Genomic DNA, 25589 nt, shown 5'->3' with positions numbered 1-25589 from the left:
ATCTTTGTTGCATTGTTCACATATGATTTGGCACAGTATTTGCAAATGTACACAGTTTTTCCTTCTACATTAGCTGCAGTGAAATGTCTCCACACATCAGATAGTGCCCGTGGCATTTTCCTGTAAAGATTAGAAAAAAATACAATTCTGTGTACAGATAAATAGTTAAGCAGTTAGTTTAAACAACTCCTTTGTAAGATACATGTTTTGAAACAAAACCATGTATGGAAACAGGTGAATTAACAAACCTCAAGCAAGCTAAAACCCACAGGGTAGCAAAAACTAACTAGCAGAAATGGTTAATAAGTTAGAAATGATTTAAACACACTTTGCTGTAGGCTACTATTTACTAGTTAACAAAAAATCATGTATGTCATATAAAATATATTCACCCTACCCAGTATTGTAATCAAAACTCGGCTCAGACAGTCTAGTAGTGTAGGCTGAATAGCATCTCATTCGTGTGCAAGATCTTGAGAATCAGATGTACATGTGATGGAAGAGTGCACTGCACATGTGATGGAAGAATGCACTGTGCATGCAGAGGGTTGCAATTTCATTGAATTGCGGATAGTTTAACCAAAATATTTTCTTTTTTATTTCTCCGTTATTTCACCAGGTAAGTTGACTGAGAACACATTCTCATTTACAGCAACGACCTGGGGAATAGTTACAGGGGAGAGGAGGGGGATGAAAGAGCCAATTGTAAACTGGGGATTATTAGGTGACCATGATGGTTATGGCATGAGACCTAGAATTGCCTTATGTGTATCCCACAAAAAAAGTTCACTGTTAAAAGCTACATTTTTTGATGAATTTAAGCAAAATTCCCCAAATTCCTTAACTTCCCATGGAAGAATTCTGGACAGTTTCCGACCCATTGCAACCCTAGTTATTACTTCCAAGTATTACTATAGTTTTACTATGTTATTACTACAGGTTTACTACAGTATTACTATAGTATTACTATGTTATTACTACAGGTGTACTACAGTATTATGTGTGAGAAGTTAGCTAATGTAGCAAACTGTAGATAGATGTACAGTACGTAAGAGTTGGACTTGTGGATGTGATCGTGCTCAGTCAGTGTAGTGTTGAAGTGATCTGTACAGAGTTATCATTATTTGGCTGATAATGGGGGCCTTGAGGAAAAACATGGGCTGATTCTGGTCCCAGTCCGCCCCTTGTGTGCAGGGGTTTGTTTACAGGCCTCTGTAACTGTGATCGTTAGCTGTGATCTTGTCATTCTGTCCCTATGTAGTGTGTATCTGTAGGGTTCGGTGAGGTTATTGATCCTGTATGTCTCTGTCTGTTTCTACTCTACTCTTCTACCTTTCCATTTCGTATAGTGACCCTTTCTATAGGAATTGTAGAATATATTTTTTTAGCTTTGTTATTTCTGTGTCCTCGGTCTGTGAAATTGTATATCAAGAAATAAATGAGCAGAGAGGTTGTCGCCTTAAGTGTAGTTCAATAACCTGACAGTTTAACCTGTGTAACAGTTCAATAACCTGACAGTTTAACCTGTGTAACAGTTCAATAACCTGACAGTTTAACCTGTGTAACAGTTCAATAACCTGACAGTTTAACCTGTGTAACAGTTCAATAACCTGACAGTTTAACCTGTGTAACAGTTCAATAACCTGACAGTTTAACCTGTGTAACAGTTCAATAACCTGACAGTTTAACCTGTGTAACAGTTCAATAACCTGACAGTTTAACCTGTGTAACAGTTCAATAACCTGACAGTTTAACCTGTGTAACAGTTCAATAACCTGACAGTTTAACCTGTGTAACAGTTCAATAACCTGACAGTTTAACCTGTGTAACAGTTCAATAACCTGACAGTTTAACCTGTGTAACAGTTTAATAACCTGACAGTTTAACCTGTGTAACAGTTTAAAGTGTAGTTTATTATCACCTACAGTTTTTTATTTATTTCTGTATTGTTCAATTATGTACATCTCTCAGCCGTCTGTTCGGAAAGTATTCAGACCCCTTGACTTTTTCCACATTTTGTTACGTTACAGCCTTATTCTAAAAGTGATTAAATTGTTTTTCCCCCTCATCAATCTACACACAATACACCATAATGACAAAGCAAGAACAGTTTTTAAAAAAATGTTTGCTAATTTATAAAAATATAAAAAATGGAAATATCACATTTACATAAGTATTCAGACCCTTTACACAGTACTGTGTTTTAGCAACTTTGGCATAAGGTTGAAGCAATTGTGCGTAGAGCTCCGAGACAGTATTGTGTCGAGTCACAGATCTGAGGAAGGGTACCAAAACATTGCTGCAGCATGGAAAGTCCCCCAAAACATAGTGACCTCCATCATTCTTAAATGGAAGAAATTTGGAACCACCAAAACTCTTCCTAGAACTGGCCGCCTGGACAAACTGAGCAATCGGGGGAGAAAGGCCCTGGTCAGGGAGGTGACCAAGAACCCGACGGTCACTCTGACAGAGCTCCAGAGTTCCTCAATGGAGATGGGAGAACATTCCAGAAGGAAAACCATCTCTGCATCACTCCACCAATCAGGCCCTTATGCTAGAGTGGCCAGACGGAAGCCACTCCTCAGTAAAAGGCACATGATAGCCTGCACCTAAAGGACTCTCAGACCATGAGAAACAAGATTCTCTGGTCTGATGAAAGCAAGATTGAACTCTGGCCTGAATGCCAAGCGTCACGTAAGGAGGAAACCTGGCACCATTTCTACGGTGAAGCATGGTGGTGGCAGCATCATGCTGTGGGGAGGTTTTTCAGCATCAGGGACTGGGAGACTAGTCAGGATCGCAGGAAAGATGAACGGAGCAAAGTACAGAGAAATCATTGATGAAAACCTGCTCCAGAGCACTCAAGACCTCAGACTGGGGCGAAGGTTCACCTTCTAATATAACAACAACCCTAAGCACACAGCCAAGACAGCGCAGGTGTGGCTTTGGGACAAGTATCTGAATGTCCTTGAGTGGCCCAGCCAGAGCCCGGACATGAACACGATTGAACATCTCTGGAGAGACCTGAAAATAGCTGTGCAGCAATGGTCCTCATCTAACCTGACAGAGCTTGATAGGATCTGCAGAGAAGAATGGGAGAAACTCTCCAAATACAGGTGTGCCAAGCTTGTAGCATCATACCCAAGAAGACTCAAGGTTATAATTGCTGCCAAAGGTGCTGTGAGTCTTTCTGGGCGAGTCTCTTAAGAGCTTTCCACAGCTGGATTGTGCAACATTTGCCCATTATTGTTTTCAAAATTCTTCAAGCTCTGTCAAATTGGTTGTTGATCATTGCAAGACAAAAGGTCTTGCTATAGATTTTCAAGTAGCTGATCTAGTGGTAGAAAGAGTTATGTATGTGGCCTTTACTGTAGCCTACAGGCTGGAGACAAAAATAAATGACCATGGAAATGATACAGAAACTTTTTACATCATGCAGGTTTCTCCAATCAAATAGCCTGACCTAAATGGCACCCAATCAAAACAAAATGCGCTGACATGTTAACAAACAACATATTCTAAAAACGGGACAGGTCAAAGTCAAATGGACAATATGGAATGGACGGTCAGGCTACTCACAACTGCTGTCCAGGAGTTTCATCCAGTGGGCTAAATGTTCATGATCAGTTGTTTTGTGTTCGTATCCATACAGTTTTTACCAGCTGATCATAGCTAAAAAGAAAATACTTCTGCATTTCCCGCTGTGTAAACACATTGCCAATAGGTTCTTGATAACTCCTCCTGATAAAGTCGGGTAGCTGATATTCAGAGCTTAAATAGACAAATTGATTAGTCACAGGAATCCGGACTAATAAAGCCAATGCAACGGCCTGTTTTTAAAAAACAGTGGGCCTACCACATGGATGGGCATTCATAAAATTCCATTGCTAGCTGACATGGTAGGCTACACCCCAGTAAGCACGGACTGAGGCCAACATCTTTTTTTGGTCCTGTTCGGACCAGCTGTCTTTTTTGGTGTTTTACAAACGGTAGGCCAACCCCTCTTTTACGCTTCTGCTACTCTCTGTTCATCATATATGCATAGTCACTTTAACCATATGTACATGTACATACTACCTCAATCAGCCTGACTAACCGGTGTCTGTATGTAGCCTGGCTACTTTTATAGCCTCGCTACTGTATATAGCCGGTCTTTTTACTGTTGTTTTATTTCTTTACTTACCTATTGTTCACCTAACACCTTTTTTGCACTATTGGTTAGAGCCTGTAAGTAAGCATTTCACTGTAAGGTCTACACCTGTTGTACTCGGCGCACGTGACAAATAAGCTTTGATTTGATATAGATGGCCATTCCTAAAATGTAATTTCAGGTGACACTGTAGGCTATACTTCAGTAAGAACGGACTGACGCCTTTTGGACATCTTTTTTTGGTCCTGTCCAGACTGGATGTATTTTTTTGGTCCTGTCCAGACTGGATGTCTTTTTTTGGTCCTGTCCAGACTGGATGTCTTTTTTTGGTCCTGTCCAGACTGGATGTCTTTTTTTGGTCCTGTCCAGACTGGATGTCTTTTTTTGGTCCTGTCCAGACTGGATGTCTTTTTTTGGTCCTGTCCAGACTGGATGTCTTTTTTTGGTCCTGTCCAGACTGGATGTCTTTTTTTGGTCCTGTCCAGACTGTCTTTTTTTGGTCCTGTCCAGACTGGATGTCTTTTTTTGGTCCTGTCCAGACTGGATGTCTTTTTTTGGTGCAGACGTCTATGATTAGTTCAGATTTTGTCTGGTCAAGACCAGCCTTGATTTGGCCCAAACATAGATAAAATTATGTCTATACATTATGTCTTTTCAACTCTAATTCAGAACTGAAAATGAACCTGATTTCAATGTCCAGAAAATACGTATTTCAACATCTGGAAAATACTTATTTTCACCTTTCATTCAGAACCTAAATGGAACCGAACTTCAACGTCTGGAAAAATAAGTATTTTAGACGTCTTTTCAATGTAATTTTGATTACTGGGACTATTCTTGTATGGGTGGCAATTTTCTTTTGTCTGGCCTAGGATGGCAGAATGGCCAGGACTGGCCCTGGTCACAACCCTGCCCACTGACATCCAGATGGGGCGAGCCATATTGTGCTGCTGTCATTATTTTTTATATCCTAGTCAGAGGAAACAGAGGACATGGCAGATCTTTGTCTAATTGTCTCCTTCCTGTCACAGGATGAAACGTCATCACTGTGCTGACATCCCCACTACACACAATATTGTATGACTCTATTGTCTATGTGTAAGACTCTATTGTATATGTGTATGGCTCTATTGTCCATGATTAGGCTTGTATTGGATGGATGCAGCTTTACCCCAGACTAAAAGCTGAGCGTGTTTAGAGGCAATTTGTGTTGTATAGAATGAACACAGTTGCCATAATTGCAATATGGTTATTATTGGCTCCAAGGTCATGTAGCCTCATCATCATCATTTGGCTGCATGATAATCAACCATAAGCTTCCTCAAGTTGCTAAGGTGGTTGAAAGCCACTTGTCTTCATCCATCCCCCATCAGGCCTTGAATGTATGTGAGATATGTTCACTGGTGCTGTGGTCTTTTTCTACCAAGTGATGGATTGTAAAGGGTATATCACTTTGCAGGCTTTTTGCTCTTCATGTAGAAAAAAACAGGCGCCAAGCCTTAAATAACACACCTGATTCAACTGAAATCTTGATTAAAGAATATGATATATGTTGAGACAGGTGTCATACTGCTTGGACTGGAGGTCAGGGCCACGGCTTTAGACTAGATTCTAGACACATACGTCTGTTTGACTTTGTATGTTAGCTCAACAGCACTGAATAGTCTTGGAACCACAGGGCTAAAACATTCAGCCATGCAGGAACCAAACTGGCATATTACAAACATCCTGATGACAGTTTAAGATGTTGTTGGTGGTATTTGGGTTCATCTTTCTGACATGTAGCAGACAGCAGTACAAGGCCATGGGTCATTTCCTGCTCATTTACATAGTTTGGACTTGACAGCAGTGTTTGGTCTTCATCGTGGTTCAAGTTCTTAGATGGTTCATGAGATTTGTACAGAGATAGGTACATAGTACAGCCACTGTGTGAGATGATGAAACATTGTCCACTAGTGAAAACTTTTTCACCTGGTGTAAAATGTTGTTGTACAGTATAAAATGGTATCTGTTTTATAAGTACACTACTGTTCAAAAGTTTGGGGTTACTTAGAATGTCCTTGTTTTTGAAAGAAAATTTAAAAAAAAGTCCATTAAAATAACATAAAATTGATCAGAAATACAGTGTAGACAATGTTAATGTTGTAAATTACTATTGTAGCTGGAAACAGATGATTTTAATGGAATATCTACATAGGTGTACAGAGGCCGTTATCAGCAACCATCACCCCTGTTTTCCAATGACATGTTGTGTTAGCTAATCCAAGTTGATCATTTTAAAAGGCTAATTGATCATTAGAAACCCCTTTTCCAATTATGTTAGCATAGCTGAAAACTGTTGTACTGATTAAAGAAGCAATAAAACTGGCCTTCTTTAGACTAGTTGAGTATCTGAAGCATCAGCATTTGTGGGTTCGATTACAGGCTCAAAATGGCCAGAAACAAATAACTTTCTTCTGAAACTTGTCAGTTTATTCTTGTTCTGAGAAATGAAGGCTATTCCATGCGAGAAATTGTCATGAAACTGAAGATCTCGTACAACGTTGTGTACTATGTTCAATATATGCATCATAATGCATATCATCAGTTTAGCAGCACTGAAAATAACGCACTGTTTGAACTTCAAGATCTGTCTCAGAAGTGTACGCGCCTCCCCGCGTCTCTCTCACTGTGAAAGGGCGGGGGTGGAGAGAGGAGGCAAGAAAAAGGAATTGTTTCCAATCCTCGCATTCATCAACATTAGCAGCAATTGTAGCTGTAACGGTAATGATGTGTATGATGATACCAAGGCAGGACTTGTGTCCTTAGGATAATAACGACAGATGTAGAACCCTCAAGCCAAATTGTCTACAGATGCAACCCAGCACAGATGTGGTCAAATACGATACACATCACTCATCACTTGCATCTGCCTGTCAACGTTCTTTCGAAGTCTTTTTTTGTCTCACATTTAATATCTCATTGCAAGCCACTGGGCACAGACGTAAGTTCAACATCTAGTTTCGATTTACATTTGCTTGAGTTGTCAATTAACGTGAATTGAACGTGAAATCAACCGGAGAAAATAAATTCCCTTACGTTGTTGGCGTTTTGCAAATCTTGAAATGACGTGGAAACAACGTTGAGTCATCCAGTTGTTGCCCAGTGGGAAGATTTATTTTATTTGATCGTTTGTCTGTTTAGGGTGGGACATTGTAAAAGAGGGCCAGAGAGAGAGAGAGACAGGGAGAGAATAGTCCAGATGTGACGCGCTGCCGGACGAGCCAGACACGACGATCCAGTGTTGTTGATGAAGAATAGAAAATGTTCTACCATCGAGGGAAAGTCTGCGCTATTGACGGGCTTTCTCATTTATAACGGTAAGCATTTAAGCATAAGGACACATTTATTTTTCTTGTTTCTTGTTCTTGTTTTTCAAAAGATTTACTTAATCGCTGTGTGATATTGCATTGATGGCCATGCAAGAAGAAGATTTATGAGCTGACAACATTTGAATTTTTTTAATTAGAAACTGTATGATAATGCGCAATTTTAGCGGATAACACTAGGATTACTTGGATTCAGTATATATCATATTTTCTAATACATTGGAACGTCGACGATACATATCCTCCGTTGATAAATACATTATAGGCTAAGATCATCAAGATGTTATCATGGCATTGTCCCTTGGTGACTTGACGTCACTGTGAATGTGCAGTGTGCACAACTTAACTTTTGTGCGCAGACAGTTCTTGATATCCAAGTGTGTTTATGGCAAGTTTACGACAAGAGTAAACTTTTTTCAGAATGATTATCTCCTTTATATTACACCTATACGTTTATCTTCAGATACTCTTAGCAAAGAAACTGGATGAAGTGTTTCGAAATCACAGTCTCATATCCAGTTTCTCTTCCAACAGTGACTCACACCAACATCTGCCCATTAGAGTGTGCAGGCACACACACCACAAACCTGCTGTGTGTGTGTGTGTGTGTGTGTGTGTGTGTGTGTGTGTGTGTGTGTGTGTGTGTGTGTGTGTGTGTGTGTGTGTGTGTGTGTGTGTGTGTGTGTGTGTGTGTGTGTGAAAACCCAAGGGGATTTTATACTCTGCCTGAGAGGTAATGCATAACATTGACATTAATAGTGAACCCCTTCCTTATTTGGGTTGGAGGCTGAGTGCACCCCTGTGATCTCTGTTCTCTTAGCCAATGAACTGACCATGTGCCTCTTGACTAATTGAGCTTAGGCATGTAAACAGTGTCTGTAGCCAATGGCTTGCCTAGGTCAGTGTGTGTGTGTGTAGGTTGTTGTACTTGCCTGATAATACCGCTAGAGGCATTCGTGCTGTCCAGTCTTAATTAGGACTAGGGCATCAGTAGATAGATAGAATAGATAGACAACAGTCAGAGATCTATGATCATCATTCCTCCCCCAATCCTTACTAACCTTCCATTAGATACTAACTGACCTTTCATCAGTGTCTAGGGGCATCCTTATACCTTCAGAGTCTACATCCTGGCAGCTGCACAACAGCCAGACTGCATCACTTCCTGCTTTTACCAGGGCTTGCTACCTGAACCCTCACCCACCAACAGAGACATCCTGGGTTACATACTGTTTTTGTCTGTGTGTGAGTGTCTGTGTTATGGTTATTGTATGTGCTTTTCTTTATTTGTGATGAACATAAATAATAAATAATGTGTCTCCCTCCAGGGTGTATGTGTGTGTCTGGTTAACCGTCAGAGGTGAAGGATCAGAGGTCACAGCAGGTCGGAGGCTAGAGGTCAGGGGTCATGTCTACTGTGGCATTCCAGAACCTTCCTCTCAACATTTATATGGTCATCTTCGGGACCGGAGTCTTCGTCTTCGTCCTGAGCCTCATCTTCTGCTGTTACTTCATCAGGTAAACATATCCCTCCTATCTAGCTATCTACACTGAACACAAATATAAACGCAACAATTTGTATTTATTTATTATTATTTTATATATTTTTTATTGAATATCCAAAACATACAATATACTTGCAGTGAAGCCGCTCAACAACTACACCACACCAGTCATCCAACAGACTCCCATTCAGAGTGACACACAGAAGCATCCAGGGTCAATGCCCTGCTCAAGGGCACGTTGACAGATCTCCCACAAGGCCAAAAACGGGGACCCGAACCCTCCAAGATCCCCCACAGTTAATAATAATACAAAATACAATTAATTCCATTCCCCACCCCCAAGAACCCCTCCAATGCACCAACAACCAAGAAATGTAACTAAAGAGACAAAAGAAAAAGACAAAGGAAAACAACAATGCAAAAAAACAAAGGACATTAAGGACAACAAAAATCATAACAGCAAGACCAACTGTATATGTTTGAGGGCATGTCTGGCACTATTACATGTGTGTGTCTGTGTGTATTTGAATGGGAGTGTGTGTATATGCGGCAGGTAGCCTAGTGGTTAAAGCATTGGGCCAGTATCCGAAAGTTTGTTAGATCAAATCCCCGAGCTGACCAGGTAAAGATCTGTCCTTCTGCCCCTGAACAAGGCAGTTGACCCACTGTTCCTAGGCCTCCATTGTAAAATAAGAATTTGTTCTTAACTGACTTGCCTAGTTTAATTTCAAAATACACTGCCCAAAAAAATAAAGGGAACACTAAAATAACACATCCTAGATCTGAATGAATGAAATATTCTTATTAAATACTTTTTTCTTTACATAGTTGAATGTGCTGACAACAAAATCACACAAAAATTATCAATGGAAATCAAATTTATCAACCCATGGAGGTCTGGATTTGGAGTCACACTCAAAATTAAAGTGGAAAACCACACTACAGGCTGATCTAACTTTGATGTAATGTCCTTAAAACAAGTCAAAATGAGGCTCAGTAGTGTGTGTGGCCTCCACGTGCCTGTATGACCTCCCTACAACGCCTGGGCATGCTCCTGATGAGGTGGCGGATGGTCTCCTGAGGGATCTCCTCCCAGACCTGGACTAAAGCATCCGCCAACTCCTGGACAGTCTGTGGTGCAACGTGGCGTTGGTGGATGGAGCGAGACATGATGTCCCAGATGTGCTCAATTGGATTCAGGTCTGGGGAACAGGCGGGCCAGTTCATAGCATCAATGCCTTCCTCTTGCAGGAACTGTTGACACACTCCAGCCACATGAGGTCTAGCATTGTCTTGCATTAGGAGGAACCCAGGGCCAACCGCACCAGCATATGGTCTCACAAAGGGTCTGAGGATCTCATCTCGGTACCTAATGGTAGTCAGGCTACCTCTGGCGAGCACATGGAGGGCTGTGCGGCCCCCAAAGAAATGCCACCCCACACCATGACTGACCCACCGCCAAATCGGTCATCCTGGAAGATGTTGCAGGCAGCAGAACGTTCTCCACGGCGTCTCCAGACTCTGTCACGTCTGTCACGTGCTCAGTGTGAACCTGCTTTCATCTGTGAAGAACACAGGGCGCCAGTGGTGAATTTGCCAATCTTGGTGTTCTCTGGCAAATGCCAAACGTCCTGCACGGTGTTGGGCTGTAAGCACAACACCCACCTGTGGACGTCGGGCCCTCATACCACCCTCATGGAGTCTGTTTCTGACCGTTTGAGCAGACACATGCACATTTGTGGTCTGCTGGAGGTCATTTTGCAGGGCTCTGGCAGTGCTCCACCTGCTCCTCCTTGCACAAAGGCGGAGGTAGCGGTCCTGCTGCTGGGTTGTTGCCCTCCTACGGCCTCCTCCACGTCTCCTGATGTACTGGCCTGTCTCCTGGTAGCGCCTCCATGCTCTGGACACTACGCTGACAAACACAGCAAACCTTCTTGCCACAGCTCGCATTGATGTGCCATCCTGGATGAGCTGCACTACCTGAGCCACTTGTGTGGGTTGTAGACTCCGTCTCATGCTACCACTAGAGTGAAAGCACCGCCAGCATTCAAAAGTGACCAAAACATCAGCCAGGAAGCATAGGAACTGAGAAGTGGTCTGTGGTCACCACCTGCAGAACCACTCCTTTATTGGGGGTGTCTTGCTAATTGCCTATAATTTCCACCTTTTGTCTATTCCATTTGCACAACAGCATGTGTAATTTATTGTCAATCAGTGTTGCTTCCTAAGTGGACAGTTTGATTTCACAGAAGTGCGATTGACTTGGAGTTACATTGTGTTGTTTAAGTGTTCCCTTTATTTTTTTGAGCAGTGTATATATATGCATGTGTACAAACACCTGCATGGCCTCAGGCAAAATGGCATTAGCTTTAAAAAATTAAAACTAACTTTATTTATTCAAACAAACTTTTTATTATGTTTTATTTTGGAAAAAATGTTTTTACATTCATCTTTGACCGTCATTCTACATCCCGCCCAGCAACTCCACTCCCACTTGTCTCCAATTCCACATACCAACCATCAGCTTCCCTCAGCCCATCCCGCCTATCTCTGCTGGCCACCCTCTTCGGATTTCTACGCAACATATATCTTTTAACTATGCTGTGATGTTTAATGTACGATTTCAATCTATCTAATCGAATAGAATCCACAGATTGTGAGTTGAAGATAAATACTTTTACTACGAGTATTAGTATATTAGTAATTGACTGACCCGGTCTCTCCAGATCTCCTAACAGTACTATTTCTAGGGTCAATTTTGGATCAATGTTATGCATTTTTTTCCAATCCTGAACCTGAGACCAGAAACAGGCCACCTGAGGGCAATACCAAAATAAATGTTCTATTGATTCTGTATCCTCACAACAAAATCTGCAGAGCTTTGATGATTTTATGCCCCAAATATTCAACATTTTGTTGGTGGCAAGAATTCTATATAATAATTTTAGCTGAAAAGCACGAAGTTTTGAATCTTGCGTCATTTTTATATATCAACTCATAGAGTTGATGGACCATGGAATCGGTACATCAAAAATCTCTTCCCAACTATTTTTCAATGTGTTTGGCACAGTTGTCAACATCCTGGTCCTCAAATGAAACTGATATACTTTCCTATTTATGCTATTTTATTCCTCCACCAGTTTCGATCCTTTATATTGGGCAGACAGCCTATATTGGGCAGACCTACCTCCTCCCGCTGCCACCTGACTCCTCCATTTTTGGGGTAATGCTGTAATCAATTGGTTGTACTCTTGGATTGAGCAGACCTTCCCATACAATTCTGATAACTCCATGAAAGACATAACTCTACCATTCCAATTTACAATATAATTTAAGAACAAAAAAAACATTTCAAACATCTTTCCCATAAATACAGGTATTTTATCAACCAGCACATTTGAGTTCAGCCATAATATTTGTTGTAATATTTGTCCTATCTTTTCAGGGGGATGAAATTGAAATTGTAGCCAGCTCTGCAATGCTTGTTTGAAAAAGAGAGATACTTTGAAAAAAGTATCATTTTCAGTTAATCGAAAATGAGACATGGCAATCTGCACAAATGCAAAAAGGCAATTTTTAAACAATGGATGAGCTTTTCTTAGTAATCTACTTGAGAACCATTTAGGGTTCAAGTAAAACTTTTGAATAAGTGACGCTTTTAGAGAGAGGTTTAGTGCTTTTATATTTAATAATCTCAACCCACCCTATTCATTATATAGATAGGCATGCTTTATTTTGTCTGGTTTAGCGTCCCAGAAAGCAAAATATTTTTTTGTCATATGATTTGAAAAACAAATCATCAGGAGTAGGCAGCGCCATAAGTAAGTGAGTAAACTGAGATATGACTAAGGAGTTAATCAGGGCAATTTTTCCATAAATAGACAGGTATTTAGGCCTCCCGGGTGGCGCAGTGGTCTAGGGCACTGCATCGCAGTGCTAGCTGCGCCACCAGAGTCTCTGGGTTCGCGCCCAGGCTCTGTCGCAGCCGGCCGCGACCGGGAGGTCAGTGGGGCGACGCAAAATTGGCGTTGTCCGGGTTAGGGAGGGTTTGGCCGGTAGGGATATCCTTGTCTCATCGCGCTCCAGCGACTCCTGTGGCGGGCCGGGCGCAGTGCGCGCTAACCAAGGGGGCCAGGTGCACAGTGTTTCCTCCGACACATTGGTGCGGCTAGGTTCTGGGTTGGAGGCGCGCTGTGTTAAAGAAGCAGTGCGGCTTGGTTGGGTTGTGCTTCGGAGGACGCATGGCTTTCGACCTTCGTCTCTCCCGAGCCCGTACGGGAGTTGTAGCGATGAGACAAGATAGTAATTACTAGCGATTGGATACCACGAAAATTGGGGAGAAAAGGGGAGAAAAAATATTAAATTAAAAAATTAAAATAAAAATACAGGTATTTACCTCCATGGTTGCAGGATCTTGTCTATTTTTACAAGTTTTGTATTGAAATCCATTGTGGAGAGCTTATTTATATATTTTGTGATATGAATAACAAGTATGTCTACTGCACCGTCAGCCCATTTTACAGGTAAACTGCAGGGTAATGTAAAAGTTGTATTTTTTAAAGATCCAATACGTATTTATTGTACACTTATCATAATTAGATTTTAGTCCAGAGAGTCCATTAAAGTTATCTAGATCTTCAATGAGACATTGCAGGGATCTAGCTTGCGGACTTAATATAAAAGTTGAGTCATCAGAATACACCTTTGTTTTTAAGCCTTGGATTTCTAATCCTCTAATGTTGTTATTAGATCTGATTTTAATAGCTTGCATTTCGATGGCCATAACGAACAGATATGGTGACAGCGGACACCCTTATTTAACTCCTCTTGACAATTCAAAACTCTGAGAAGTAGCCGTTATTATCTATTTTACCCCTGGGTTTGCTATACATTACTTTTACCCATTTTATAAGACAATCACCGAAATTGAAAAAATCCTGGCATTTATAAATAAAATCCAGTCTTACTTTATCAAATTCCTTTTCAAAATCTGCTATAAATACCAGGCCTGGCTTCTTAAATGTTTCATGCTCTATTATTTCTCGTAGTTCTAGTAATCTCCAATGTATCATCCACATAAAAAACCTGTCTGATCAGGATGAACAATACCTGGTAACAAAAAATAAAATTCTGAGTGCTATGCATTTCGCTAGTATTTTTGCATCACAGCTTTGGGCCTCCAGTTTTTTAGATAGACTGGGTCTATATATTTTCCGTCTGAGTCTTGTTTTAATAATAGTGAAATCAGACCTTCCTGCTGAATACCTGACAGACTACCATTTCTATAGAAGTAGTTAAAACAATCTAACAATGGAGCTTTAAGTATATAAAAAAAGGCATGATATACCTCTACCGGTATGCCATCAAGCCCTGGGGTTTTTCCAGACTGAAAGGATTTAATAGCCTCAAAGTTCTTCTGATTTTCAATTTTTTGTATTATTTGGAAAGAATTCCTTAATGTAATCTTCATTCAGTGGGAGAGGGTGAGATGGAAAAGAGAACATCTGCTTAAAATATTTAGCTTCCTCTTAAAATATAATTTGGATAATCATAGATGACTCCGTCTTCAGTAACGAGTTTCTGCAAATTATTTTTGTTAGCGTTCCTTTGTTGGAGATTCAGGAAGAAGTTTGTGCATTTTTCTCCATATTCCATCCAGTTTGCTATATTTTTGTAATAGATTACATTAGATCGTTCTTGAATAAGTTCCTCAAGTTCTTTTTGTTTTTCCGCTAACTTATTTTGTATCTCTGAAGTATCATTTTTATTGCTATGTACCTGTACTATTAGTTCATGTATTTCCCTTGTTAGTCTTGTCTCTTTAGCCAGAAGCTGCCTTTTTATTATTGATGACTATTGAATATAAGGACCTCTGAAGGTATATTTAAAGGTATCCCAAACAATAAAGGGATTTGCTGAACCTATATCGTACTGGAAAAATTGTAGAGGGATTTCCTTTACGGTCCATTGAGGTACTTAACACTGTGTTATAGTCTCCCACCATAATGATTTGATCATTGATCATGTAAGTTCAATAAATTGGTATAAATATTTTCAAAGAAGTATGGATCATCCTGATTTGAACCATATATTAATAAGTCAAATCGCTTTTTTTTGTCCACTTTCATATTAAAAAAAAGATCCACCTTCCTTGCAAATCTTTCCTGAGTATTTGTACATTCAGATCAACATTTTTGTTAATTAATATCATCACACCTTTTGAGTTCCTTTGTCCATGACAGAAAATTATTTCACCACTCCATTCCTTTTCCCACACAACTTCATCTAAATATGTAGTGAGTTTCCTGTAAACAGTATATGTTATATTCCTTTTCTTTTAGCCACATAAAGACTGATCTTCTTTTTTTATAATCTGCTAAACCGTTACAGTTATAACTGGCTATACTTATTTCACCCCTTACCATAACTAGATACTATTCTCAGTCTAAATTGACCATCATTAGTGCTTGTAAAGTTACTGCCATCAAAGTTATTATGAAGGTCAAAATTAGAGCTTTCAAATGTCTGATATTTAGAATTCAAGAAATAGGTTCTAGCAATATTTGTTTTATTCCCTTGCCTGTTAGCCAATGCCACAGATGTTAGAAAATTGAGACAAGATAATGTGTGTAGTAAATCTGAGTAGGTTGATGTGTATGATATTGGATGTGATTTAGTGAGTGTGTACGATGTCTGTATAAGAGTAAAACTATAATGTGTGCTGCCCAAATAAATAATAACTCTGCCAATTTGCATGGTTGAGTGTCTATGTGTGTAACATGAGGTGTGTATAGCCTTAATATTCATGATAATTGTAATCCATATCGTATCGCCATCATAGTTGCCTCATAATTACCTTTAACATCATTGAAAACCACATCCCAGCATTTCCATAGCAATTGATGTTTCACATGATCATGAAAGAGACCTTGCATTACTATAGAGATGACTTCACTACAGTACAAATGTATCCAGTACTATATATTATTCCCTAATGTCCCTATTCTTATATCTTCCCCTTGCTTGTTGTAAACATATATAAACATGTAGACATAGAAAATATAGACAAACAAGAAACATATTAAATTATAGAACAGTTCTCGACAAAGAGAGAGAGGGGAGAGAAGAGCAAAGAGTGAGAGAAGAGAAGAGGAGAGAGTGAGAGAAGAGAGCGAGATCAAGTGTGTATGTATAAGTCTGTATGTGTAAGCGAGCATGTAATTGAGTACATGTATGTTCATATCCACTTCATAGTGTTCAGATATTTTTACCGTTCCCATACTTTCTTTCTTTCGTAACCTGAAGTCCCTGTAGAATTTAGTACAGCCGTGGTGTTATGGAGCTGTCTCAGAATAGCTGTCCATCTATAAAGCGTTTGTCCCCAATGAGAAAGGCAGCTTACCCCTCTCCCTCTGATGCCTTTGCACAGGATACAGCCTCTTGCGACATTCATTTCTCCCGTGGAAATTGGTCATTGAGACCGAATTAAGCCTTTAAGCTACCTTCCCCTGCTTTTGATCAGCTCCTTTTGTTGGTAGTGTTCAAATGTTGCGATGATTGGTCGGGGACCCTTGGTCTTGTCGCTCCAAGTCTGTGTACTCGGTGGAAAGCCACCTTGTTTACAGTCTCTAGAGGAAGTTTCAAGGCAGATGGCATGAACTCTCTGATCGCGCCCTCTAGATTTTTGGATGCGTCCTCAGGAATCCCAGAAAATAATAGATTTTCACGCATGCTACAACTATGTCTAGTAGCGACTCCCTCATCACCCTGTTTTCCCTGAGTAGACAATCCATGTTAGAATCGTGGATTTTTACCTTGGCTGTGAATGCCTTGTTCTCTCCTTGGAGCGAGAGAATTTCACTCTGGCTGAACTCCAAACTCCCCCTCAGCCCTGCTACCTCCTCACACAACTTTTACAGTGTTGCATGGATTCCATCCAGAGCACCGGCCTCTAGTTCAACTGTAAGTAAGTCGTCTGTGTCTGTAGATGAATCAGTCTTTCTTTTTTTTTGTCGGGTTAGAGTTCTTTTGAGGTAGCTTGCTCTTTCCATGATGGAGTATGTTGTTCCTCCATAGCGTAAAGCTGTTGGTAATCGTCAATTTCCCTCAGTCAATTTCCCTCTCCTTAGTATCCAGGTTGGCTCTTTACTGCAACCAGTTGTTTACAAAAAGTTTTTAACAATGTGTCTTTCCCACAATGACGACCTGTGTTTCTGTAGTACAGCCACCTAGCACTGTTGTTTGGTTAGTCGTGTTTCCTAGCTGTTAAAAGCTAACCGCGTTGCGGAATCTACGCAAGAACAAGTTAAAAATGTTTTATTTTACTGAGTTACAGTTCATATAAGGAAATCAGTAAATTGAAATAAATTCAATAGGCCCTAATCTATGGATTTCACATGACTGGGAATACAGATATGCATCTGTTGGTCACAGATACCTTTCAAAAAAGGTAGGGGCGTGGATCAGAAAACCAGTCAGTATCTGGTGTGACCACCGTTTGCCTCATGCAGCGTGGCACATCTTCTTCACATAGAGTTGATCAATCTATTGATTGTGGCCTGTGAAATGTTGTCCCACTCCTCTTCAATGGCTGTGCGATGTTGCTGGATATTGGCGGGAACTGGAACACGCTGTCGTACACATCGTTCCAGAGCATTTCAAACATGCTCAAATGGTGACATGTTTGGTGAGTACGCAGGCCATGGAAGAACTGGGACATTTTCAGTTTCTAGGAATAGTGTACAGATCCTTGCGACATGGGGCCGTGCATTATCATGCGTACATGAGGTGATGGCGAGTGGATGAATGGCACGACAATGGGTTTCAGGATTTCATCACGCTCTTTCTGTGCATTCAAATTGCCATTGGTAAAATGCAATCGAGTTTGTTATCCATTGCTTATGCCTGCTCATAGCATAACCCCACCTCCACCATGGGCCACTCTGTTCACAACATCAGCAAACCGCTCGCCCACACAATGCCATACACACTGTCTGCCATCTGGCACGTACTTTTGAAACCGGGATTCATCCGTGAAGAGCACACATCTCCAGCGTGCCAGTGGCCATCGAAGGTGATTATTTGCCCACTGAATTCGGTTACTCAGGTCAAGACCCTGGTGAGGACGACGAGCACACAGATGAGCTTCCCTGAGACGGTTTCTGACAGTTTGTACAGAAATTCTTCAGTTCTGCAAACCCACGGTTTCATCAGCTGTCCTGGTGCCTGGTCTCAGAGGATCCCGCAGGTGAAGAGGCCGGATTTAGAGGTCCTGGGCTGGCGTGGATACACGTGGTCTGCGGTTGGGAAGCCGGTTGGACGTACTGCCAAATTCTCTAAAACGACGTTGGAGGTGGCTTATGGTTGATAAATTAACATTCAGTTCTCTGGTAAAAGCTCTGGTGGAAATTCCTGCAGTCAGTATGCCAACTTCACACTTTCTCAAAATTTGAGACATTTGTGGCATTGTGTTGTGTGACAAAATTGCCCAATTTTGAATGCCCCCCCCCCCCCCCAGCACAAGGTGCAACTGTTTAAACAGCTTCTTGATGTGCCACACCTGTCAGGTGAATGGATTATCTTGGCAAAAGATAAATGCTCACTAACAGGTATGTAAACAAATTTGTGCACAACATTTGAGAGAAATATACTTTTTGTGCATATGGAAAATGTCTGTGATGATTTATTTCAGCTCATGAAACATGGTACCAACACTTTACATGTTGCGTTTATATTTTTGTTCAGTCTCTCTCTCTTTCTCGCTCTCTATTTATCATTCTATGATTCTGTCTTTTGGAACCCTTTTGTCTAAGAGTGTGGTGGTGGCTGCATCATGTTATGGGTATGCTTGTAAGTATTAAGGACTGGAGAGTTTTTCAGGATAAAATTTTTTATAGAATGGAGCTAAGCACAGGCAAAATCCTAGAGGAAAACCTGGTTCAGTCTGCTTTTCACCAGAGACTGGGAGATGAATTCACCTTTCAGCTGGACAGTAACCTAAAGCACAAGGCCAGTGACCAAAAATCTCAATTTAAAACAATTTAAAATTCAGGCTGTAACAAAATGTAGAAAAGGTAATGGGGTTTGAATACTTTCTGAAGGCACTGTAAGTGATGGGACCTGAGTTATGAGAATACATCTATAGATGTGTGTGTGAGAGAGACTGTTATTACTGTGACTGAGGTTTCTCTAAAAAGGTCCTCAGAATTGGGTCCAGGCTATTGTTGGCATGGGAGATCCCCTTCTGACCCCCTCCTCACCCCTCCCTAGGTTTCCTTTGTCCTTAAGTACTTCCCAGCTCAAACAATCAGTTGCAAATGCTTATCAGCATGGTTTGACCCTGAGTCTATTTAAGGCTTCAGGCAGCAGCCTCAGGCTGGAACTAAGAGTATAGTGTGTTGTGTTTCTCTTGTGACAAAGAGGATATGTGACAGTGGTAGCTGGAGACTGCTCTGGTGTCTGAAGAGCTCTTGCGACTTATTTTTAAAATATTTTACTAGGCAAGTCCATTAACAACAAATTCTTATTTTCAATGACGGCCTAGGAACAGTGGGCTAACTGCCTTGTTCAGGAGCAGAACGACAGATGTTTTACTTTGTCAGCCCAGGGATTCAATCTTGCAACCTTTCGGTTACTAGTCCAACACTCCAACCATTAGGCTACCTGTGAACAACATAGCACTGTGTCCAGGGTATGACCCTCTCTGCTCCACAATGTGGTCCTTTCACCGTGGCAGAGAGGAGAGGAAAGGCGGCCCATTGAAACTGAGTGGGCACAGTGAGCGTGTGCCTCTTTACTAAGATTTATCTTTTGGATAAACACGTAATACCGTATATGGTCATTTGTACACAGAATTAATGAAAAAATATTGAACTTGTGTAACAGTTTAACTTTACGTCCGTCCCCTCGCCCCGACCCGGGCGCGAACCAGGGACCCTCTGCACACATCAACAACAGTCACCCACGAAGCATCGTTACCCATCGCTCCACAAAAGCTGGGGCCCTTGCAGAGCAAGGGGAACCACTACTTCAAGGTCTCAAAGCGAGTGACGTAACCGTTTGAAAGGCTATTAGCGCACACCACCGCTAACTAGCTAGCCATTTCACATCCGTTGCACTTGGTCAATCCCAAAACTGAGATGACAAATATCATAACTATCTCTAGGTTGGAAGGTTGGTAGCTGCCAGTGTCAGCAGATGTCACTCAAACAGGTTGAGTCAGATGGCTGATGTGTGTGTGTGTGTGTGTGTCTGTCTGTGCTTCTGTCCATCTTCTCACTCAGTTGTACTAACAGTCTCTCCTCTCTTTCTGCTCTCTCCTCCCTCCCAGTAAACTGAGGCACCAGGCCCAACGAGAGAGGTTTGGATATAAAGCGGTAAGCCATATAACACCAACACAGCGATAGGATGTCACATTACTGCACAGTGTCTTCTGTAAGTCAGTCATCTTCAGCACATTGCATGTATAACACAGTTACATCATCACATCTTTGCATACAAACTCAGGGTCCATTCCAAATCACCTTTAGTGCAGTCGTGCTGTGCAGATTTTCAGAAGCGCCTGGAGAAGTGTTTAACATCTCAGGAATGGATTAGAGAAATCTATTGTGACTGCAATGAAGACAGCCTGGAATGCCATCTCAATTCTCATAGTGTCTCAAGCCCCCTAGTGATGAGTGCAGAAACATCCAAATTATATTTGTCATCAAACATCCCTTCATCTTTTGAACTAAAAATGTGTTTCATTTTATGTTTGTCTCGCAATTCTAGCTCTAATCAATTATGCTTTTTCACAGGTGGTGTTCAAAGGGGATACAAAGAAACTCAATCTACACGGGGTTAGTTCTGTCACCTGTTTAGTCTCTCTCTCTGTCTCGCTCTCTCTCATCCCCTGGTTTATTTTTCTCTCTCCCCTTCTCTCAATCACAGCAGACATGTGCTGTGTGCTTGGAGGACTTCAGAGTGAAAGATGAGCTAGGAGTGTTGCCATGCCAACATGCCTTTCACCGGAGGCAAGTGTCACCTCACCACACACTAAGCAGATAAAAATGATGTGTGTGTTACTGGGGTGTTGCTTGTCCTACAGGTGCCTGGTGAAATTGCTAGAGGTGTGTGTGTGTATGTGTATGTGTATGTGTGTGTGTGTGTGTGTGTGTGTGTGTGTGTGTGTGTGTGTGTGTGTGTGCGTGTGTGTGTGCGTGTGTGTGTGCGTGTGTGTGTGTGTGTGTGTGTGTGTGTGTGTGTGTGTACGTACACAGTACCAGTACCTAATCATTCAAGGGTTTTTCTTTATTTTCACTATTTTCTACATTGTAGAATAATAGTGAAGACATCAAAACTATGAAATAACACATATGGAATCATGTAGTAACCAAAAAGGTATTAAACAAATCAAAATATATTTTAGATTCTTCAAAATAGCCACCTTTTGCCTTGATGACAGCTTTGCACATTCTTGGCATGCTCTCAACCATCTTCACCTGGAATGCTTTTCCAATAGTCTTGAAGGAGTTCCCACATATGCTGAGCACTTTTTGGCTGCTTTTCCTTCACTCTGCGGTCCAACTCATCCCAAAACATCTCAATTGGGTTGAGGTCGGGTGATTGTAGAGGCCAGGTCATCTGACACATCACTCCATCACTCTCCTTCTTGGTCAAATAGCCCTCACACAGCCTGGAGGTGTGTTGGGTCATTGTCCTGTTGAAAAACAAATGATAGTCCCAAACCAGATGGGATGGTGTATCGCTGCATGATGCTGTGGTAGCCATGCTGGTTAAGTGTGCATTGAATTCTAAATAAATCACAGACAGTGTCACCAGCAAATCACCCCCACACCATCACACCTCCTCCTCCATGCTTCACTGTGGGAAACACACATGCAGATATTACCTACTCTACGTTTCACAAAGACACAGCGATTGGAACCAAAAATCTAAAATTTGGACTAATCAGACCAAAGGAAAGATTTCCACCGGTCAAATGTCCATTTATCTGGGATGTAAATTCTGAGACTGGTAACTCTAATTAACTTATCCTGCAGCAGAGGTAACTCTGGGTCTTCCTTTCCTGTGGCGGTCCTCATGAGAGCCAGTTTCATCATTGCGCTTGATGGTTTTTGCGACTGCACTTTAAGAAACTTCCACATTTGTTGAAATGTTCCGTATTGACTGAACTTCATGTCTTAAAGTAATGATGGACTGTTGTTTCTCTTTGCTTATTTGAACTGATCTTGACATAATATGGACTTGGTCTTTTACCAAATAGGGCTATCTTCTGTATACCCCCTTACCTTGTTACAACACAAATGATTGGCTCAAACACATTAAGAAGGAAAGAAATTCCACAAATTAACTTTTAACAAGGCAAACCCGTTAATTGAAATGCGTTCCAGGTGACTACCTCATGAAGCTGGTTGAGAGAATGCCAAGTGTGCAAAGCTGTCATCAAGGCAAAGGGTGGCTACTTTGAATAATATATACACTGCTCAAAAAAATAAAGGGAACACTTAAACAACACAATGTAACTCCAAGTCAATCACACTTCTGTGAAATCAAACTGTCCACTTAGGAAACAACACTGATTGACAATAAATTTCACATGCTGTTGTGCAAATGGAATAGACAAAAGGTGGAAATTATAGGCAATTAGCAAGACACCCCCAATAAAGGACTGATTCTGCAGGTGGTGACCACAGACCACTTCTCAGTTCCTATGCTTCCTGGCTGATGTTTTGGTCACTTTTGAATGCTGGCGGTGCTCTCACTCTAGTGGTAGCATGAGACGGAGTCTACAACCCACACAAGTGGCTCAGGTAGTGCAGCTCATCCAGGATGGCACATCAATACGAGCTGTGGCAAGAAGGTTTGCTGTGTCTGTCAGCGTAGTGTCCAGAGCATGGAGGCGCTACCTGGAGACAGGCCAGTACATCAGGAGACGTGGAGGAGGCCGTAGGAGGGCAACAACCCAGCAGCAGGACCGCTACCTCCGCCTTTGTGCAAGGTGGAGCACTGCCTGAGCCCTGCAAAATGACCTCCAGCAGGCCACAAATGTGCATGTGTCAGCATATGGTCTCACAAGGGCTCTGAGGATCTCATCTCGGTACCTAATGGCAGTCAGGTTACCTCTGGCGAGCAGCTCGCATTGATGTGCCATCCTGGATGAGCTGCACTACCTGAGCCACTTGTGTGGGTTGTAGAGTCCGTCTCATGCTACCACTAGAGTGAGAGCACCGCCAGCATTCAAAAGTGACCAAAACATCAGCCAGGAAGCATAGGAACTGAGAAGTGGTCTGTGGTCACCACCTGCAGAATCAGTCCTTTATTGGGGGTGTCTTGCTAATTGCCTATACTTTCCACCTGTTGTCTATTCCATTTGCACAACAGCATGTGAAATTTATTGTCAATCAGTGTTGCTTCCTAAGTGGACAGTTTGATTTCACAGAAGTATGATTGACTTGGAGTTACATTGTGTTGTTTAAGTGTTCCCTTTATTTTTTTGAGCAGTGTATATATATTTGTTTAACACTTTTTTTGCCTACTACATGACTCCATATGTGTAATTTAATTAGTTTTGATGTCTTCACTATTATTCTACAATGTAGAAAATAGTAAAAAATAAAGAAAAACCCTTGAATGAGTAGGTGTGTCCAAACTTTTGACAGGTACTGTATGTATGTGTTGTACTGACTTGTTGCTTGCCCCTGCAGATGCCTGGTGAAGTGGCTGGAGGTGCGCTGTGTGTGTCCCATGTGTAACAAGCACATCGCTGGGCCACCTGAACAACGCCACAGCCTAGGCACACTGCTGGATGAACTGGTGTAGTGGGTTGCTATGGCGATACAGCTGGAAATGAGTGGTGTAGCAAGTTGCTATGACGATGCAGCTGGAAAGGACTGGTGTAGCCCGTTGCTATGACGATACAGCTGGAACGGACTAGTGTAGGATGTTGCTATGGTGGTACGACCGGAACAGACTGGTTTAGAGGTCCCGGAACGGACTATACATTGCTGAAGCAAAATGACCTGACAATCTGTTATTAGGGACCAGTGACGAAACCACATGACACCATAACTATAGGGAAACATAGCTTCAGACTTCACACACTCATGTATTGATAAGGAGATGGGACACACGTGTGGCAGGTAGCCTATCAGTTAGAGCTTTGGGCCAGGTTGCTTGTTTGAATCCCCGAGCTGACAAGGTGTAAGTCTGTCGACGTGCTCTTGAAAAAGCCACTTAACCCTAATTGCTCCAGGGTTGCTGTTGATAACGCCAGACCCTGGCTGTGACCCCACTCTCTGAGGGGGTCTCAGGGAGAGTTGGGATATGCAAAAAAACAAATGATATAGGACAAATATAAGCACCCACCAAATTATTACCATTATGGGTACTGTAGTATGTCATGCTACGCCTTATCATGTAGAATCAGTAATTTAATGACTGACTGCCCGAGCCTCTACAGTACGCACTCCACCAGTAAGCCCACTTTTCAACAGACTTCTTCATGAAGAAAGGATTCACAAAGCCACAAAATCTGGGACTAAAACTCCACTCTCAACCCTCAGTCACTGTCTGGAAGAGGGGCTACCTGTGAAAAGAGAACTTGAGAACTCAAGGGCTGTATTGTTGAACGCCCAGATAGAAATATATGATGTAGAACAGACATCCCTTTCTGAAATCTGGAGTGAAGAATCGTTTCAGCTCTATTCATGGCATATCTATCTGCAATGTCCAGTATGTTACACCTTGGGGATGATGACATACAGGTATCATTATTGTGACACAGTCTTTCCTATGTCACATGTCTGTCTGTCTGTCTGTCAGGTCTGTGTGTGTCAGGTTTGCATCCTGCTTATATTAAGTGGGTGTGACATACACTCCTGTTTTGAACTGTAGGAGGGACCAACAACTACATTTTTTATCCTGACTAGTATTTCCTTGCCAAACAAGCCTTTCCAGTTAATTATATTTAAAGTGAAGGGAGATTTGGAACCATTCCTTTCTGTGTGGTAACGTGTACTGAAGCAAAGGCACTGCCCAACGGCAAAGTAAACATTCCCCATGTGTACAATATCTGCTTTTGTAAAAATGAGAAAATACAATGTGTCCTGTTTTGATCCATGTCCAACCGTGTTTGTGGTGTGTGAACAAACAAGTCTCTTTTCTTGAATTGACAATCGCAAAGCGAACAAAAGCAACAATATCGTCAGAATTTACAAGCAAATCTGTTAGGGGTTAAAATCATATTTGTGATTAGAAAGCTCTTTACTTCCGTCCTCTCTACCATGACCAGAGAGTGAGTCGTACCTTCCTGTAGCTACCAGGAGTGTCACTAGAGGATAGTCCCATTGATGCACAGACGGTGGCCTGTATGAGTCATGTCATTCCTGGGTTTTTAGGTCAGAACACTACGCACCAGAAATCAATGAATATGACTGTTTCCCAAAATGGCACCCTATTCCCATGGTGCAGTAGAAATAGAATGCCATTTCAGACACAGCCCAAGTCTTGAGGTAGGCTACATCACTTTCTGACCATGCTGAAGACGACAGAAGCAGAGCACTTTTC

General features: G+C 41.6%; 1 protein-coding gene across 2 annotated transcripts; it reads left to right on the top strand.

Moving 5' to 3' along the window:
- The first annotated feature begins 1551 nt into the window (after positions 1 to 1551).
- LOC129818197 (RING finger protein 122) lies at positions 1552 to 25149 on the top strand. Of its 2 annotated transcripts, none has more exons than XM_055873902.1 (6): positions 1552 to 7509; positions 8847 to 9036; positions 20353 to 20398; positions 20819 to 20860; positions 20955 to 21034; positions 23729 to 25149. In XM_055873902.1, exons 2-6 carry the CDS (start codon positions 8927 to 8929, stop codon positions 23841 to 23843), a joined length of 393 nt encoding a protein of 130 aa, XP_055729877.1. In that variant the 5' UTR covers positions 1552 to 7509; positions 8847 to 8926; the 3' UTR covers positions 23844 to 25149. The 2 variants fall into 2 exon arrangements, with proteins under 2 accessions (XP_055729877.1, XP_055729876.1); XM_055873901.1 differs by having other exon boundaries at positions 20952 to 21034.
- The last annotated feature ends 440 nt before the right edge of the window (positions 25150 to 25589 follow it).

This window comes from Salvelinus fontinalis, chromosome 21 (assembly GCF_029448725.1).
Source record: "Salvelinus fontinalis isolate EN_2023a chromosome 21, ASM2944872v1, whole genome shotgun sequence".
In the NCBI taxonomy this organism is placed as follows: Eukaryota; Metazoa; Chordata; class Actinopteri; order Salmoniformes; family Salmonidae; genus Salvelinus; species Salvelinus fontinalis.
This window is presented reverse-complemented; position numbering and strand designations above follow the sequence as displayed.

Excerpts from the sequence above, each read along its gene's own strand:
- LOC129818197 (XM_055873901.1), top strand. The coding sequence starts at position 8,927 with ATGTCTACTGTGGCATTCCAGAACCTTCCTCTCAACATTTATATGGTC. Across the intron at positions 9,037-20,352 it reads TTCTGCTGTTACTTCATCAG|TAAACTGAGGCACCAGGCCC; the intron begins GTAAACATATCC and ends CCTCCCTCCCAG. Across the intron at positions 21,035-23,728 it reads CAACATGCCTTTCACCGGAG|ATGCCTGGTGAAGTGGCTGG; the intron begins GCAAGTGTCACC and ends TTGCCCCTGCAG.